The sequence below is a fragment of the Papaver somniferum genome, chromosome 9 (genome assembly GCF_003573695.1).
Source record: "Papaver somniferum cultivar HN1 chromosome 9, ASM357369v1, whole genome shotgun sequence".
Taxonomy (NCBI): domain Eukaryota; kingdom Viridiplantae; phylum Streptophyta; class Magnoliopsida; order Ranunculales; family Papaveraceae; genus Papaver; species Papaver somniferum.
The window spans coordinates 1,011,715-1,030,710 of NC_039366.1; the positions used below are offsets into that span (position 1 = coordinate 1,011,715).

The 18,996-nt window shown below is 36.2% G+C and overlaps 2 protein-coding genes across 3 annotated transcripts; one reads left to right on the forward strand and one right to left on the reverse strand.

Moving 5' to 3' along the window:
- The first annotated feature begins 6,112 nt into the window (after positions 1 to 6,112).
- Positions 6,113 to 8,543, forward strand: LOC113308267 (F-box protein At3g07870-like). 2 transcript variants are annotated; one of them, XM_026556753.1, is made up of 3 exons: positions 6,113 to 6,266; positions 6,386 to 6,483; positions 7,039 to 8,543. In XM_026556753.1, the coding sequence occupies exons 2-3, from the start codon at positions 6,458 to 6,460 to the stop codon at positions 8,054 to 8,056; spliced, it is 1,044 nt and encodes a 347-aa protein (XP_026412538.1). In that variant the 5' UTR covers positions 6,113 to 6,266; positions 6,386 to 6,457; the 3' UTR covers positions 8,057 to 8,543. The 2 variants fall into 2 exon arrangements, with proteins under 2 accessions (XP_026412538.1, XP_026412539.1); XM_026556754.1 differs by lacking the exon at positions 6,386 to 6,483.
- Positions 8,544 to 8,895: 352 nt separating this feature from the next.
- On the reverse strand, positions 8,896 to 10,913 carry LOC113308063 (60S ribosomal protein L36-1-like). Its single transcript, XM_026556534.1, has 4 exons — positions 10,812 to 10,913; positions 10,283 to 10,389; positions 9,951 to 10,150; positions 8,896 to 9,239 (listed from the first exon to the last, which is right to left on the reverse strand). Exons 2-4 carry the CDS (start codon positions 10,382 to 10,384, stop codon positions 9,209 to 9,211), a joined length of 333 nt encoding a protein of 110 aa, XP_026412319.1. The 5' UTR covers positions 10,385 to 10,389; positions 10,812 to 10,913; the 3' UTR covers positions 8,896 to 9,208.
- Positions 10,914 to 18,996: the final 8,083 nt, after the last annotated feature.

Below are 18,996 nucleotides of genomic sequence, written 5' to 3' on the forward strand. Positions count from 1 at the left end.
TGAGAAATCGAAAGCGAAGATAATGGATAAAGAGGCTCAAAAAATTATGAAGAATACGCCTAAATGTGGTGATGAGGCTTTGATCTTATGGAATGCGGCGGTAAGATATTTCTCTCGTCTTTTATTTCTAGTCATTTATTTATGCATTTGATTGAAAATAGAAATAATAGTCGTTTATTTATGTTTTTGTTCTCTAAATATAAAAAGGCTAGTGCTAAAATGTTGAATAAACTGATGGAAAAGATCAAGAGTGGAGGCCCGATGAACACTAAAGAACAAACAGACCTCTACACTGAACTGACTCATGTTTTTGCACCCCCCCACTGTTGATCCAATGCCGGTGAAGAGGAGTCGCCAAGAAGGTGAAGGTACAAGTCAAATGGTTGAACAACAAAGCAGTGGAGAGGACACTAACAGTGACGGGGGAAATGTTAGAGCTCCTAAACGCAAGAATAGAAAAGTTTCTCGTAGTGGTCGTCACAAATGAGTGATTGCAACAATTAATACTTTGGTTTCTTATGTTTTGAAGAGTTTTTTAGTTGGGATTTCGTAGTTTGTTTCTTATGTTGGGAAGACTTCTTAATTTATGAGTTGGTAGTCTTATGTTCTTATGTTTAGAAGACTTAAAACAATTAGTTATGGTACTCTTATGTTGTTGTTGTTACAGTCATGCATGTGTGTCATTACATTAAAATTTTGCAATTTTTCAATTTTTGGATTCAACACAGGTAGTTCGGTTTGATCCCAAATTTGCAGTGTAACCGAACTCTGCGTTCAGTTTGTTCGAAAATTTGCAGTGTAACCGAACTCAAGGGTTGAACAAAAACGAAAACATGCCAAAACATCCAGAGTCAGGTTCGGTTAACTGTGAAAAATGGCAGGTCACCGAACTGAACAGTTCGGTGACTTGCAGAAAAGTCTGTTGTAACCGAAATCAAGGGTTGAACAAAAACGAAAACATGCCAAAACATCCAGAGTCAGGTTCGGTTAACGGTGAAAAATGGCAGGTCACCGAACTGAACAGCTAGGTGACCTGCAGAAAAGTCTGTTGTAACCGAACTCTAGGGTTCCAAAAGCATGACATTGTTCGGTTACCTGCATAATTTTACCAGGGAACCGAACTCAAGCCTGGAACTTCTGATTTTTTTCAATGGTTGAGTAGGTTATTAGTTCAAATTTATAAGCAACCGAACTCAAGCTTTGAGACAACATTGTACTTGATCTGACTCAAAAAAATGGCTTTTTTTATATTCGTTACACACCTAAATGCTATATATATGTGTCTCATGGTTAACATTTCTTTCAATCAAAATGTCAAATCCTAGTCATAAATTTATTCTTGAAGAATATCTTTCTATTTGTAGAAACTACGTTTTATGCTTTCCAAAGAGGGATGAAGAAAGAAGAGTCAATGGTGTTATGACTAATAGTTTTTGGGATAAAATTCATGAGAACTTCTGCGACGATACAGGTAACGTTGATAACCTTGACCAACTACCTTTGTTCAATCGATTTGAAAAGATTCGAGAAAGAGTTGTGGATTTTTTTGATTTTGTATCGGATTGTTGCGAAGAATCGACTTAGGATTGAAAGATACGAGGAAATCGTTATGATGTCAAAGAATGAATGGCGACGATGGAAAGGAAAGGATTTCAAATATGAATATCATTTCCGCATCCTTAGAGGCTTTTCATAATGCGTTTTGGGTATTAAGTTCTTAGTAATTTCATTTCGGCAACGTCATGTATTTTCATTTCCTAACCGAAATTATTTCATGAACTAGTTCGATATTGTGTTGTAATCTCAGTTCATAACCGAACTTCTATAAAATGCATTGTGAAAAACAACAAAATATGAGCAAATAACACAAAATAAGACCAAATACCAAAAAACACAATCTTTCATTCATATGATGATGTTGAAAAGCATACATATATTCTAGCCAAGGTTACATCTAATCATCCTCAAGGGAAATCGCATGTCCGTGTATAATTTTGTTCGATTCCTCCAAAGCTTTCCACATCTCCATGTTATGTTCATACATAATGCACCAACCCAACATCGTGTCGGGGTTAAATCCATTCCAATAAGAGTATGCGCATATCGGAGGCAATGGACAATTGTATTTTAACCGTAGGACTAAAAATGGTTGTTGTTAACCAATGCAATCACCACTCTCCTACGTCTAAGTTGCTCGAAACATATGGTTGTTTTGGGAGTGTATGTGAAACTAGCACCTTTTGAGAAATAGTGAACCACGCAATTGAATGCGTCGGCGATTAAGTGCCCACATATAGGCATGCCCATCCAATGATCCCTTGTGATTTGATTGCCCCCGTGGAGACGGATTTGATGCCTAAGGAATTGCATGTTGAGACTATCATCCCCATCGGACAACATTGTCTTGTAAAATTCCGGTTTTTCCTTTAGCTTCATCTTCATCCTTTGACGAATATAAGCGATTTGATTATCATCATATAGTTTGGAACCTTGAGTGAAAGGCCCTAGTTGTTGCAAGACAACGTGGAAACCGCAATTACCATCCGGAGGGACATCATTGATGGATATGACGTAATCTCTAATGTAAGGAGGTATCTCTTCCAAGTACCTTTTACCAACAAGAGGTGGTGTATCATCAATTGAAGCCTTTAACTTCACTTGACTTGGTTCCGACGGAGTAGGTTGAGAGCGTAACATTGGTCCTTTTTTCTTCATATCTCTTTCACTTGACTCGCCCTTTTGAATAATATTCCTTCCCCTTTTATTCGAATCTTCTAGGTACTTCGCCGCGGTATGTTCATGCCCACAAGGATCTCTAGTAAAAGGGATCATTTCTTGCCTTCTTAGCCAACACCTTTGCATATTCTCTAACTTGTTTTTTTGTTTCTTTGGTTTTTGGCCTACCTTTGCCCCTGCCTTTATTCGGTTCTTGCACATTCTCCGAAGTGTGTGGAAAAACGATAGGCCGCATGTCATACCAAAAAATTTTCCTTTCGAGTTTGTTCATGTTCCGGTACATTTGGAGAACAACTCTTCCTATTTCATTGTCACCAAACTCTTCACCGACATCGCCCTTTGGAGGAGGGACAAAACTTAATTGTTGCCAATGTGGATCAATATCGCTTAAAGGGATTATGCCATGTTCATACTTAGCTATCATGTGGCGACAAGGGAGTCCCATAGACTTCATCATGTTGCAAACACACACCTCGTCCGGCTTGGTTCCCCACATGTCAATCAAATTCACCTCAACCATTAACCTCTTGATGCAAGCATGTGAAACATTATAGTGGAGTCCCTTAAAAAATCGAAGGTCCGCGATTTTCTTGATGTTACCACCTTTTTCTACAATCTTTTTGTACTTCATGATGCGGATTTCTTGGAACTTCTCTTTAATTCTCTCAATGTCGCGGTTAAAGTAACTCTCCATTGCGTTGAACACAACCACAAAATTATCGACACATCCAAAGAGATTTTTCTTCAACCGGTGGTGAGCCGATTCTACCAAACTTGTCGCTTGATTCTCAAAGTGTTTATAGTTGTTGGTAAAAGCATAAACAAAGCGCTCTTTGTGCGGTTCCAACCATTTCTCCACCACATACGTTATTATATCCTACGGATATTCGGGGCTAGACCAATGTTCTCTAAATTCGGCAAGATTAAGATAATACTCTTCTTCGTTGAGAGACCAAGTCAAACCCTCCCATTCCCCGGAGAAGGCAACCCATTTAGCGTGATTGATGGTGTATTGTTTATCGAATGCCTCTTTTGCATCCGCTTGTTTATCTTCCGGAAGCTTACTAATCTCTTCCAATCCTATTCTCTTAGGTGGAAAAAGTTGAGGCTTACACCTACTCATCACATTGCACCATATATGAAATGTAGAAAGCATATTATATGCTAATGGGAAGACTTTCTCTATTGCGTTCATCAATGCTACTTCATTGTCCGTCACGATAACCCCGGGGATCTCATCATCTCGGTAGATCTCCTTCACTTATTGTAACGCCCAAGTGTAACTTGGTTCTTGCTCGTCCTTTAGAAAACAAAAAGCAACGGTAAACAGTGACTTCGTCGACGTACGACATACAATGTTCAACAATGGCATCTCGTATTTGTTTGTCTTGTAAGTGCATTCCATTATAAGAACTTCATGGAAGGATTGAGCCAATTGAACACTCTTCGGATGGGCAATAAAGAGATGAGTTATTTCTTCGTCTGGACCTACCTTCTTTTGAACCACGTAGCCTTTCTCTTGAGCCAAAAAAAAACAATTGTTGCATTACTTGTCTATCCTTCCATTCATTCCTTTTAATCGTCTCAATTGAATTGTAAATGGTGTACAAAGATGATACGTTACCCGGGTTATCTTGCTTTAATAAGCGAAGCATTGTGGAAGGTGGAATATTCATTTTGCTATATTTAGCTATTTTTTCCATTTCTTGAGGAGTGAGCCTTGCGTCCATTGCATGCCCTTCAAGATCATCCGGACGAGCGTGGTTATGATGACCTACCACCTTATCCATAGCTAGAAACCATTTCTTCGTTAATTTGCTCTTGCTAAATACTAGCTTGAACGGAAATTTAATTTTCTTTGAGCACGTTGTGTTCTTCCTCGTCGTCTTTCCTTTATACTCATAACCTTTCCTCTTGTGACTAACATCGGGATCTCCACTTCTCTCACAAACCATTTCAAAACGAGTGTTGCTTTCTTTTCCATTCAAAACCAAGACACAATTGACTCTCTTGGCATGTTCTCTAGCCCAATTTTTCGCATCAATAGGAAAGTCAAATACCAAATCATTAGCATAGTGATGGGATGTATCTTTAAATAACATATCGACCGGAGAAGGTTGATCATCCATTGGTATAGGTTGGGAAACAATCTACAAGAAATGTAACAAGAACAATTGGAATTACAACATAGTTCGGTAACTTAAAAATATTATCGCAGCAACCGAACTCCGAATTCGGTTGCTTTCTATTTTTTCTAGGTAACCGAACATGACGCTGGAAATTCACATTTTTTTTTGTTAAGTTCGGTAACTTCAGAATTTTATCGCAACAACCGAACTCAAAGTTCGGTTGGTTAGCTGTTAGGTTCAAGTTTGCGAAAGAACCAAACTTTGTAAACTTATATACTCTTATATTACGTAAAGTTCGGTTAGATCAAAAGTGCATGCGGTTTGCGAACTAACCGAACTTCGTACACTAAAGTTCGGTTGGTTGCGAACCAACCGAACATAACGTTGTAACTCCTAGAAATTCTATTATTAGAGAGTTCGGTAACCTGCGTGTTTGGAACAAGTAACCGAACTACACTTTCAGATGAGTTCGGTTACTTGTTCATCTCACGAGGAAACCGAACTGTAGCTTCAGATGAGTTCGATTACCTGTTCATCATATAAATAACCGAACTGCCCAAAATCCAGTTCAGAAATTTACATTTTTAGGAAATTTCTGACCAATTGAACATACATTATCTAAGTTTTGAGCATACCTGGATACCCAAATACTCTTCTTCCGGTTGTGGTTGATAAAATCCATCATTTTCATCTTGAGTTTGAGTTTGGGGAAGAATAGAATCACCATCTAAGAAATAACTCATATCCGGATCATTGTGAAGATTAACAAATACTCTATGAGAGGATGGAGATGAAGAATCAGATGAGTCATCATCACTTGAATACCCAAAGATAGTGAATTGGAAAAAAAAATTATTTTCCATGTTTTTCTCCTTCATCTTCTCTAACTTTACTCTCTCAATAATTCTACTCATCTAATAAAAAACCCATCTTTTAATTTAATTTCACTAATTAATTTTTACTAAGTCATTTCACTAATCATAACCTAAAATTAATTATGGGGGTAATTTAGGTATTAATATAAATATCTAAATATGGGGAACCTAGGTTTACTTCTAATGTCTTCGCCCAAAATAAAATCATGGTCCCCAAAGAAACCACGGTGCCCAAAAAATCGTTCGCATGGAAGCATCCTAGAAATTCATCGTCAGATATGGGCCTGGACGCGGATATGAGACTCCATATCCAGATAACCCCAATAAAGACCAGACAAATCCCCCAAAATTTTCATTTCATAATCTGGAGAGTAGAAAATCTCTCTGGCGATTTCAATGGTTGTTCTAGGTTTTCAAGATTAAACCGTGAACCCCAGAAATCCTTGGTTTTATGTTAAATTTCTAAATGGATTTTAGTGAATCTCAACATCATGACTCTCCTTCTCCTCTGACAAGAACTCTGCAGGTAATAATCTTCTTGATTTTTAGGTTTTTCATGTATTGCTTGAATATGTTATTTGTTCTCCTTAAGAGTTCTTGTCTGAGTTCCATTGTCTGATTTTAAACATTTTAATTGTTTTTTAGGATTTCAAAATGAAAATTTGGGGTTTAGGAAGTAATTAGTGAATATGATTGGTTTTGGAATTGCAATTTCAGATGTTGTTGATGAATAAGCTAAGCAGGTAGCCTTTTCTATAATTGTTACGAATTTCAAATGATTTATGACCTTGGATTGTAATACCTTAGTAGTGCAGCTTAACTGTTTGTAGAAATACCTAGCAGAATGAGTCAAATGACCTTCTTATACTATTACCAGATTTGTTGTTTTTACATTGTTGCTCTAGTACACTATACTAATGTGAAATGATAATGATAGGGTTAAGTTCTGATGTTGTGGGTGTAACAAAATGGGTTATATTGGTTAAACCTTCTCCATCTTCTATCTGTAAGGGGCTGAAGCATCCTGTGTATACTAGGTACTATTACTGATTCACATGCCACTTGCCACGCCAATGGTTAATTATTCACTAATGGGTAATACTTTAATAGTCCACAACAATTAATGGTATATATATATGACTCAATACGAAGTACGACTAACCGTGGAATTTACAGGATTTAGAATGGAACAGCAAATGCATTACTCGTGCGGTTTTGCTAGTTTACATGACTCAAATCTTGAGAATTTGACCGTATTTTTGTATTTCTGCTAATTACTAATTCCTGTTTGTTTGCAGAGGTGAAATATTGACTGTTCAAGCTCCGGAAACGCAAGCCAGGAATTTATGTTGTATTGTTTATATTCCCATGGACAATCTCCCCAAAGAAGTCACATTAGATATACTTTCTAGGTTACCGGTCGAGTCAGTATTAGATTGTATATTAGTGTGTAAAGCTTGGAGGGATATTTTACAGTTTCGTGCTGATAATTTCTTTGCGGGTCTCCATCTACAAAGCCAGCATAGTCTTCAATTGATGCAGCAGCAGGAGCAACATGAGCAGTTTCTTGATCATGATAGTATTCATGATTGCCCTAATTCTGAACCGATGAGTTTCTTTGGCTTGGATAGACATGCTTTCTACTATGCAGAGTACCACGCCGCGAGTGAGATTATTGATGATAAGCAGCCTAACTACCAAGCAAAGAGGATGAACCTTAAATTTCCAGACGCCGTGCATGGATTTGTTGGTTCATGTAATGGATTGATTTGCTTATCAGTCAAGTCAAAGTACAAAACCATCTATGGTGACAGCAACGGTATCGACAGAGGTTTCAGATACAGTGACGAGCCTTCATACGTTTGTAATCCCATTACAAGAGAATACGTGAATCTTCCAAGGGTGTCGATTGATGAGAAGAAAAGCAGACATGGTGTTTACATTGTGTGTGGGTTTGGTTACTACCGTCCAACAAACGAGTACAAGGTGGTTAGAATTTCCTATTTTGGAAACACTAACAATCCCCCTTACAAGGGGAAGGTCGAGGTATATACACTTGGCAGTGACAGTGGGTGGAGAATTGCTGGAGAAACGAATTGCCTTTTGCTATCTAATTTCTACTCTCCAAGCATTTGTGTAGATGGAGCTCTTCATTGGTTCCAGAAGGGATTTTCGAAGATCGTGGCCTTTGATCTGGGAGAGGAGGAATTCTACTCGCTTCCTTCACCAGGTATTATAGGGAAGGGTAAACTTTGTGCTATCAGAGGGTTCTTGTGTGTGGTAGCCGATTGTCTGGACACGACTTGTGGTTTTTAGAGAAGAACGAGAAGACATGGAGTTGGAGGATAGTGTTCAGTACACGATGCATTCGCATTGACAACATTACTGGTTGTAATATATTAGCCATTACAAAGAGGGATGAAATTCTATTAGGAAGTCTTGGGAAAGTTATTCTATATAATCTTAAAACTAGGACTTCAAGAATGATTGCAGACAAGAAGAGCATTGGGAGCTGGCAGACACCACATTCACACGGCAACAGTTTTGTTTCACTGAATGCACTAGGAGAAAGCAGTGTAATGACATTTTTAGATTGACCAAAGGCAGTTTAACTGTAGGGTTCTGGTTGTCACAAGTGTACTTAGGGTCCTTTATTTATGAGTATGTTGCCATACTTGTTGCAAGTAGTGAGGCTATTTGATTATGAGAAACTTCTTAAAACTTGGAGATGTGGCCGTTTAGGCTGTATTTATGATTGTTTATCTGTGTTCATTTTTTTTAATTTAAAGGCTGATTCCTGTCATACTAGACTCCCGTTCAGCAGAGGCTGAATGATCATTTAGGTATATGTGCAAGAAAAAGGTTCTGTTTTTTTAGTGCAAGAAAAAAGGCATTTCTTGCTACCTTAATTCTTTTGTTCATTTGGAAGGGAAGGAATAGTATCATATTCTGAATTCTTTTCCAGCTAGCTAGAACTATGGCAAAAAGCAGAAGTACACAGAACAGAAGTATCCCAGTGGGGTTGGTGTTACACAAGGACAAACATAGTGCAACTGAACTCTATCCCTAAGGTATAAACTGAATTTACAAGTCTCTTAAAACTAAAAGTTTTAAGGCAAGAATACAAGACCAAAACGAGTAGAACAAGATAATTACAGGCAAAGAAACCAACTATTCAATTTCAAAACAACTAAAGAGAGATATAAGAGGACTAGTGCATAAGTTTTGTTTTTGTGAAATTGATACTTCATTAACTTAAAATGTCAGTATGCAACCGAGTTTGTCAATTACCCTAACAAAAGCTCACTTAAATGTCGACAACCAAAATATACTACTTGTCGCATGTCTAACCAAAGATAAGAAAACGGTTACATCTGAACTCTGAAGTTTAACCTGGACTCATGAAGTTGACTGTAAAAAACAAATCAAATGGTACTCTGCTTCATATAGGCACTTGGGACTGTTTCATCATTTCTTCTTCTCAGACACTCCAGCAGACCTGCAGCAATTGCCCACAATGAAATCAGAATTAGGAAAAGAGACACCAAACCCAAATATGTAAACAGAAGAACGTTATCCTCAGTGAGCATAAGAGACTAGTTCTTATGTCAAACACAACAAAAGCACAAACTAGGAAAAGTGATTCTAATATATAAATGTAAGTACGGATACACGCAAAAGCATTATCTCCAGCAAGCATACGTTGCATTAACAAAAGTTTGTAGTGAATTCATGTGTGCATCTGGTTAGGTCAACAAGTTTGTATGTTCAACATTAAACACAGAATCATATAGCACCCACTAAAAGTATGGGAATGTTCTTGATGTTCATTTAGTTCCAGAATACTACTCTCCCTAGCCCCTATATTTGTTGATGTCAATAAATATAACTCATTCATGAGCAGAAATTCAACACTCAGAGAACTCTTTTCAGTTATCAAATCTCAAAAACATGTCCTGAAAAACATTATTGAATCATTGATGGACAAGAAAGATGTAAATCATATATGACAATAAATTTTGGAAGATGGTATTCCTCAGACAAATCCACTTCGGTCTTCAAAAACCATAAAATTTACAAAACTTTGACTAAGCTACTGTACAAGCTATTCAACATAAGACAGTACGAGCAACTATGATATTTCCAAGCATGGTGTTGCTATTAATAACTACACTTCAGCAATTGAAAAGACAATGAACTAAGAAATTACCTCATCTTGCGGAGAACATTGGACATCTCCTCTCTCTTCTTCTTAGCTCTCTTGTGGGTACCCAACTTTCGCTTAGCCACCTTAAGAGCACGCTTGTCCTTTCCAACTTTAAGAAGCTCAGTAATTCTCTTCTCATAAGGAGCAAATCCAGCAACTTCCCTAATCAAACTCCTAACAAAAAGAACTCTCTTGCTGGTCTTCTGCAACAACACCATTCAAACAAACCAAAAACAACCAATCAACATGGAGCACAAACACTAACAAACAACAAGCAGACATCAAACAAAAATTGTTAAAACAGAACAGTATTGAGGTAGAACAATGATTCATACCCCTTTTCTGGCAGAAGGGCGAGGCGCGAGTTCCTTAGTAGTGACAATATGACCTTTGTTCAAACCAACAAAGAGCCCACTCTTGGGGGCTGTGGGTGCCATTTTACCTGCACACAACATTTCCAAAACCACATAAACACATATTAAATCCTATACTTCAACCCTAACTCATAACTTATTCAACAATACAAAATAAATCAAAACAGACACATCAAAAGACCATTTCAATCACAAATTAAACCTAATGGGCAAACTAAAGTGAACTACATCTATGAATCGGTACTAACTCGGCCGAGTCAACCGATTTTTGGAGGTTTCAGGAATCAAAAACTACACAGAAACAGTTTTGAACATCTGAAGATAAGTCTGGAATGAGTTTTAAGCAAAGGGTTCTTGTTAAAATCAAATGAGGGAAACGAAAATGAGAACTTTGTTAAGAATCTGAGGGAAGAAAGTAGATCGTTCAACTTAGATCATGGATTATGATGATTGAAGTACAGATGAGATGAGTGGATGCTTTGATTATTACCTGGTTGAAGTTTTGAAGCTTCTGGAGATGGCGATGAAGATTTCTTCTACCCGCAGCAGCTATTGAGTTTCAGAGAAAACAAAACCCTAGATTTTGTTTAGGATTATATATAGTGAGCTTATAAACCCTTTTCTTTTGGACTGTTGGACCTAGTATTTGTTACGTGTGGCCCATGTTAACCAATGTAGTTAAATTAGGCCTAGTTCAGTTAAGGTCCACGACACGATGCATTAAAGACACCGTGCGGATACGGGCACAGGGGAGAATTGGCTGACTTCTCAAAGAAAAATATTAGGACGTAGACACGTTATGGAAACACCTCGTACTTGATTATATACTGGTAAAAGTTTAACGAAACTTTCTGACTCGAATTGGAGTATGTATCGCAAGTGCAATGTGTGTAGTTTGCACGACCACGCCAAATTAGATGTTAAGAGTAAGTTTTATGGTGAAATCTAAGCTATAAAAATTGCGGTGAAAATTTGAAAAATCATGTTTAATAAGTTTCAAGTTACTTTTATATGTGGTTTTTTCAGACTGTTTTCGAAAGTTCGTTGGAAACTTAGAATCAAACATACAGAGCGTCACTTCTTGTTTAAAATAGTCTACGGTCACGTGAGAGGTGGGGTGAATTAGAAAGCAAAAACAGTGACAGAAGAAGAAAACACTTCTGGAATTTGATTGATGTTACCACGTGTATGTTACTTACACTAATATTATTCGTTTAACAGTGTGGTTTCCAGAATAAGCGGGTACGAGGTTGTTCTGGATCTTCTGATGCACTCCCAAAAGTTGTTTTTCAATTCCTAAAAGCAAAACAGGTCAAAAGTTAGGTATGCAATAAAAATTGAAAATGAATTCTAAAAGCAAAAAAAAAAAATTCCTTTTGATTTCGAGAGTTGACTTCTACTTCTGATATCCAAACACCCTATAAAACTTGACTGGAAATGAAATCAGAGTTCTTAGCTCTTCATTTCAAGATTATAATAGAATATTTTTTTTCCTGATCGGTAGGTTAAAGTTTATACATAATGAAGTTAAAACACTCGATGTATGTATGATGCTGAAAAACTACGAACAAAGGAAAAAAAAAATAAAGGCCACAAAAACTAAGAAATCAAATACCCAAATCTTGCCAATAGCGAAGTGTACATTTAAGTATTTTTCATTTATAGTTAAAGTTTACAAGAAATAAAGTCAAAACACTTGATATGAACCTGACAAGCCACAATAAAAGCAAAAAGAAAGCCAGAAAGACCACCAAAATGAAGTAATCAACTAGTTGTTCCAAATTTTGCTAACAACGAATTGTACATTTAAACACTAGTGATTTATCATAAGCATCTGATGCAATTTCTAGATTGAGAGGAGTGTTGATATTCGTCTATTAATTAATGATCATCTTTCTTGTGTTATTATACAAAATTCTTAGGTATTTCTATTTAAAATTTGAGGATAATTCACCACATATCCACCGTTGAACGTTGACTTGGATGTTGATTTCTGAAATTTCATGACAGATTCGTTTTGTTTGTTATTGTTTGTGTTTCACCAATGTTGATGATATTGGAATGATTTGAGGTATCAACAAAAGTTGTAGATTTATGTCTTATCTTTCATTGTGCTTTGGATTTGTTCAATTTCAGATTAGTATGAATTTATCAAGAATATTTTGGTAACATTTTGTGATTTGCATAATTTTTAGGATGACATTGTAAATTCTATATCTATTGTTTGAACGGTTGGTTCTCTGTGAATTTCGGATATGTTGTAGTTGATTGAGTCATATAAGTCCCTATAAAATCTTACGAAGGTTGGACCAAGTTAACCCAGAAACATATAATGTAAGAAGTATGTAGTTTGTGGAGCTTATTTGTATTTGCATAAATGCTTGAAAGGAATTCATCCTTCTTTGTCGTGTGTTGCTATGAAATGATTTGCTATTGTTATGAGAATTATTTATAAGTCAATTGATAAATCTGTTTGAATGTCTAGGAACGAATCAAGGAAACTCGTGAAACTTGTCCGAATGACCCCGATAAGAGGATTGGCAGGGAACGAGCTGACGAAACTCTTGAAACTTGTCAGAATGATCACAATAAGAGGATTTAAAGGGCACGAACTAAGGAATCTTGTGCGACTGATAGGAATGACCTCGATAAGAGGATCAGAAGGGCACCAACTAAGGAAACTCGTGCAACTTATTAATACTGTGAACTCATGAGTTGAAGACTGAACTAGTTGGTTCGTTGGGAACATTATTGGTATTGGGAACTCATGCATTGAAATCTATACTAGATCATTTGTTGAAAACTTTATTATTTTTTTTGACTTTGTATATGAAATATATAATTGTACCCTTGAAGTTTTAAATCTCTTGTTGTATGTTATGTTTGATTTTTTGATATTTCTTCACATCTTTTGAGAATGTGAATGCATTATGTTGAGATGGCAGGTTTCACGGAAGTTGGAAGTTGGAAGTAAGAACTAAAAACTTAACTTAATTATGGCATTATTATTTTCTTGTATTGCTTGAATTGTAATTTGAATTAATATGTTTGACTGAAAATGTAGTTAAGGATGAGTAGTGATTTCATATATATGCTTAAATTCATCCATATGAATTTCAATTATGTTTGATATAAAAAGTTAATTTAGAAGAAAAATATGCATAAATCTCGTTTCAACCCATAATGCATTGAGTTCGGATCTCTATGCGGGTTTGACCCTGGTCAGGAACTCGGGTTGTTACATCAGCAGCTAAATTAGCTAAAGCTCGGTATTCGGCCTCAACAGAAGATTCATATACAATAAGTTATTTCTTAGATTTCCAAAAGATAAGGCTATCACCAAGAATTATTATTAGAGCACTGCTCGGTCAAACTCACAAGCATTGTTATCTCAAGCTTGTTTTTCAAGTTTAGTTTCCAAAACTATAAGTATTAATTTCTAGTCTACTAATAACTAAGTCTAGGATTATGATAGAAACTGTAGCTAAGCATTAGACTTCACGGCATTCATCGATTGAAGACGAAGAACTACTAAGGGGAGATTGTGGAACTTCATCAACAAAAGTTATGTGGAGACTTGAACTCATTTATCACTCAAAAATCTATCTACTCTATCTCCTATTTGAGACAAAAGTCATATAGCTATATAGACTTGAATTATGCACATTTGATATTTCGATTTGAGTATAACTCGCTTACATATTTCTCGAAATATGTGCTGGTAAGATTTCGCTTTAACCAAGTTCATATTATATTCTTGACGAAAGTCAAAAGATAATCATGTGAAAATCGCCTGGCCAGACTCGGAATGTTTCGCATTGATCATTCGATCACTTGAAAATTGATTTGAAGCTAATAGTTTGTGTGAGACAGCTATTGTCGTCTTCCGAGAATGTTTCAATGGTTGGAATGAGACCTTAGAACAATTGGATATAAGCACATTATGCGTACTTGCATATGTGTGATCCAAGTCCGGGAACCATGGTATGCATACCCGTATGCGTACTGATTGGTTTAGTAGAGGTCGCAAAACTAAGAACGCATACTGGTACGCGTACTGGCGTGAGGTTCAAGTTCCGGGACTTTACTGAGTTTGGTGGTATGCGTACCCGTTCTTATACTGTCGAACCCAAACTTAGTCCGACCACTAAGGTATGCGTACCTGTTTGCATACTTGAGTGGAAAATCAGTTTGTTCATGAACTAATACATTTATGTAATAAGAAATGCAATCTTTTACAAACCGTTGATATAATGTTGAAGACTTGATACGAGTGAATCAAAATCGATTTGGCTTCAATTGTGTCTTGTATACTTCTATGAGAATATAAACAATTTCACAACTCTAGAACTAGTTTTATTTGAGTCATTTGAACTAGTTATGGTTAAGATGAATGAGGTTGATATGAAGTGTTCATATGGCTAACTTCGGTTAACTATTGTTGAGCCAACAAAGATGTACACGTTTAGGTAAGGTTACTCATATATAAATGAAGTCACTTTTCATTTGTGTGTAACAAGCTAAGTTCAATCTAACAGTTGAAAGATATTAGCTTGAGTCTAATCAGGTTTTCATCTAACAGTGAATATTGAATGCTTTGTTACCAAGGTAACATTAATACAAACCCTGATTTGAAGACTATATAAAGGAGAACTCTAGCAACTGGGAAACCTAATCCTCACACCTCATGTGTGATACTAGTTGCGACTAGAGTCAATTTTCCTTTAACCTTAGGTTTTTCCAAAACCCTGTAGGTTAACGACTTTAAGACTTCATTGGGATTGTGAAGCCATACCCAACTATTTTCGTTGTAGTTGCATGTTTTGCTCTTGTTGTTTTCAATCGTGATTGAGTACTATCTTCTCTAATATTTGCTCGAGATTTAATCTCCAATAGGCAAGTTAAAAAGTAGTCACAAACATCTTCGTCTCATCGTTTGTGATTCCACAATATCTTATTTCGCTACCATGCGATTAAGATTATTATGAGATGATTGATATTTTTAGGATGTTCTTCGGGAATATAAGTCTGGTATATCAATTGGATCTTTTTCACGTTGATTTATTAAAAGATGGAACAAAACTCATATGTTTATCTGTGGGAGACAGATTTATCTATTCAATAGACTTTTTTGTGTGAAACAGATTGTTTTGTCAAGTCTTCGACTTTGGGTCGTAGAAACTCTTAGTTGTGGGTGAGATCAGCTAAGAGAATCAAGTGCGTAGAATCCTGCTGGGATTCAGAGACGTAAGGAGCGCAACTGTATCTTGATCAGTGTGAGATTGGTTAGGTATCAATTATATTCCAGTCTGAAGTTAACTTGGAGTAGGCTAGTGTCTGTAGCGGCTTAATACAGTGTGGTTTTCAAATCTGGACTAGGTCTCGTGGTTTTTCTGCATTTGCGGTTTCCTCGTTAACAAAACTTCTAGTGTCTGTGTTATTTCTTTTCTGCATTATATTTGTTTATATAATTGAAATATACCAGGTAATGCGTAAGTTCAATCAATTGTGAATCCATCCTTTGGTTGTTGATTGAAGTGATGGACACTTGGATATTGGTTTTTGATACCGTCCAAGTTATTTCTTATATTCAGTCGGGCTCGCAAATTTTTTCTTTTTTTTATTGTAGTTTGAATTGAGAAATTGAGATATAACTCTTTGATATACTTTTCTTAAGATTGAGTCTGACTGTCAAGTTGATTCTCTTGAAAGTATGTTGGAGTTAGTCCACACAGATTGCTAAGCGAAATATTGGGTGTGGTTGTTAGACCCCGCTTTTTCAATTGGTATTAGAGCATGCAAACACGTTTAAGACCTCACAAGTCTGTGTTTGTTGCGATCTGACTCTATGGACAAAGTGCTATCTCAATAAATGCACCACCAGATCCAGGGATTCCAGAATTCTCTTCCATGTATGATTTAACAAAATATGTAGAAGAAATTCTTTCTAAACCTCCTCCTGGTTTAAAATCCCTATAAGTGTTTTCAGGGCTTGAAATAAGGCTTGAAAGCTTATCCCTTGATGTTGAGTTATATCTCCAAAAAGAGCAAGAATCTCTTTATAAGCTAAATCAAGTTACGATGAATAATATTCATGTTGGGGTTGGTATTGATCTTCTTATCGGTATGGATAATCCTTCTCCTTCATGTGTCCCAGACAAACTGGATATAATACGAGAAGTATCTGAACCTCATCTATCAGTCAGTTTCTTCTATGAACTTGACTCATTTCATCAGTAAAACGTTGATACACCTCTTCAAGATAATAATATTGCCCTCCTTTGTGAGAAAGTCAGGATGTCACTTCATATCAAAAGAGTTTCCCTGTGCAATACTGGATATTATCTGCAAATACTGTTTGTTATAAGTTCTAAACGAAGAAATCAGGAACACAAACTGTCTTGTGCTCTTTTTAAGTTCTTTGAGAAACTTGTAAAAACAGTCCTTTGGGTTTCTCTCAATACTGTAAGATGTAAGAGTTATTGTAAAGAAACTCTTTCTTGGTGCCATGGTGAGCAAGACACTGTTCACCTCAACACAACTTGATTGTGTTGGAAGTGAATCCTCACCAAGAAATTCCCTGCTATGTATACGGTGAGAGAAGCACGAGAATTGGGGTGCACATATTGTGATAGGTATGATATTGAGTATTTGGTAAAGTCGTAGGATTCACGACATGATCCATATAAAAGGTATGTCTATAAACTTGAGAAAGATTTGTGTTTTTATCATTTTCTTAGAGTACTTACAATAAAACTTCGATAAACTAATAGCGCTGGACCAAAGAAAATTATTAATTTAGCGAAGTTATTAATTTATCGAGTTAAAAAATTTGCTTATCCAAGCCTAGTGGGGACCACAGAATTTTATTATTTTAGCGAAGTAATCAATTTATTGAGGATTAATCTATCGAAATTCTATTATATAATGATCCATATACCTTGGTTATCAATCATTTATACCTAACTTGATTTGTATTTAAGGTTGTTAAACGTTGAGGTTTGAAAATAGGAGTTCGTGATGTTTGGAATTCATGGTACACATACCAGGTATGCATACCATCATTTAAAATCAAAATCCATAGATTTTAGTTCGCAAACCCATTTGCATACTGCTCCAGGTCACGAAAATTCGTTTGCAAACCGGTATGCATACTGGCATGTTGACGTCAATATTCGTTAAGCTTGTTTTGGCCGTAACTTCTTCGTCCGAACTCGGAATGACCTCATTATTTTTGTATTCTCTTCCTATTTAAATTCTCTTCAAAATGGAGATGATAATTATTGAATTTGGATGAGTTAATATTGGTATTTGTCCCGTATGTTGTTTTTGAGTGTTTTGCGCCGTTTCGTCGCACTTGTTCCACTTCTCTTGGACTTGGGCACTTGGATTCTTGGAGTAATACTATTCTAAGATCATTTGTATATTTTACAAGAATGTTGTTGGTGAATCACAAAGAAGGAAGTTCAAGAATGGGCAGTAGTACGCATTGCTATGGGATTCTTGAATGTTCACAATCATCTTATGTGAACTATGGTGCATGGTCACTTAATGACTTTGTATGTTCTTCTTTGTTAATAAAATCCTTTTATACGCCTTTGGTAGCTATTATTGGTGTAAATCATTGCGAAAAAGATTGATTCTACCCTCTAAGGACAAATCATCTTATATGTGCATTACGAGTTTGTTTTGATGTCTAGGAAACTTCTTATGAGAATTTATTCTTGTGTTTTAAGAAGGACAACTAGGGTTTGGAATAACAATTATTGTGAGTACACATAGATATTTCCAAAGATTTTCATCTTGCAATGTTTTTTGATTTATTTATTTAAATTCTAAAGTTTATTTGGGAGATGATTTTGCAGTATTAATCTTTATGGTTTTATATATTGCAACTTGTTATGGGATATGTGTGCTTGCGTCCTTGAACTGTGATTGTCCCATATTTTCTCAAAAGTTAAGTCTATCATATGTCTTTATGCAAATATTGATAAAAGATGGAATGAACTTTTGACAACAAAAGTTAAGCCTATTATGTCGTTATGCAAATATTGATGGAAGATATGATGAAATTTTGTCTATAAATATTAAGTATATTACATGTCTCTATGTAAATATTGATGAAAAATAGATGAATCTTTTGAACATTCCGCATATTGGTCTTTCCCTGATCTACATCTTTGTGAAGTACTGCGCGGCTCCGTAAGTTCTCTTATGTGAGCATTTACGATTTAATTATCATGGGTTCTCTTGTGATTAATTTAATTGAGTATTTTGGATACAATTCATTTTTCATGTGATTTTGTTAATGTCCAAAGAAGGGGGGGGGGGGGGGGGGGGGGGGGGGGGGGGGGGGGGGGGGGGGGGGGGGGGGGGGGGGGGGGGGGGGGGGGGAGGGGGGGGGTGTTGTACTTAATTGGCCTTGTGCTTAATTGCCAAATATTTGTGGGGAGTGCGGATGTGGAATATTGTAGGAGTTTTCTTGTATCTTTGTTAACTCTTTGATGAATGCATTTAGTTTCGACTATATGATTGTATCTAAACAAAGATGATATGTTTTTGGTCATGAAGTATCTCCATGAGAATTTCATTAGGATCCCACTAGTTTTCGTACCTTGCCAATTTAATTGATAAAAATGGGAGCATTAACGTGTAGTTCACACTACAAATATATA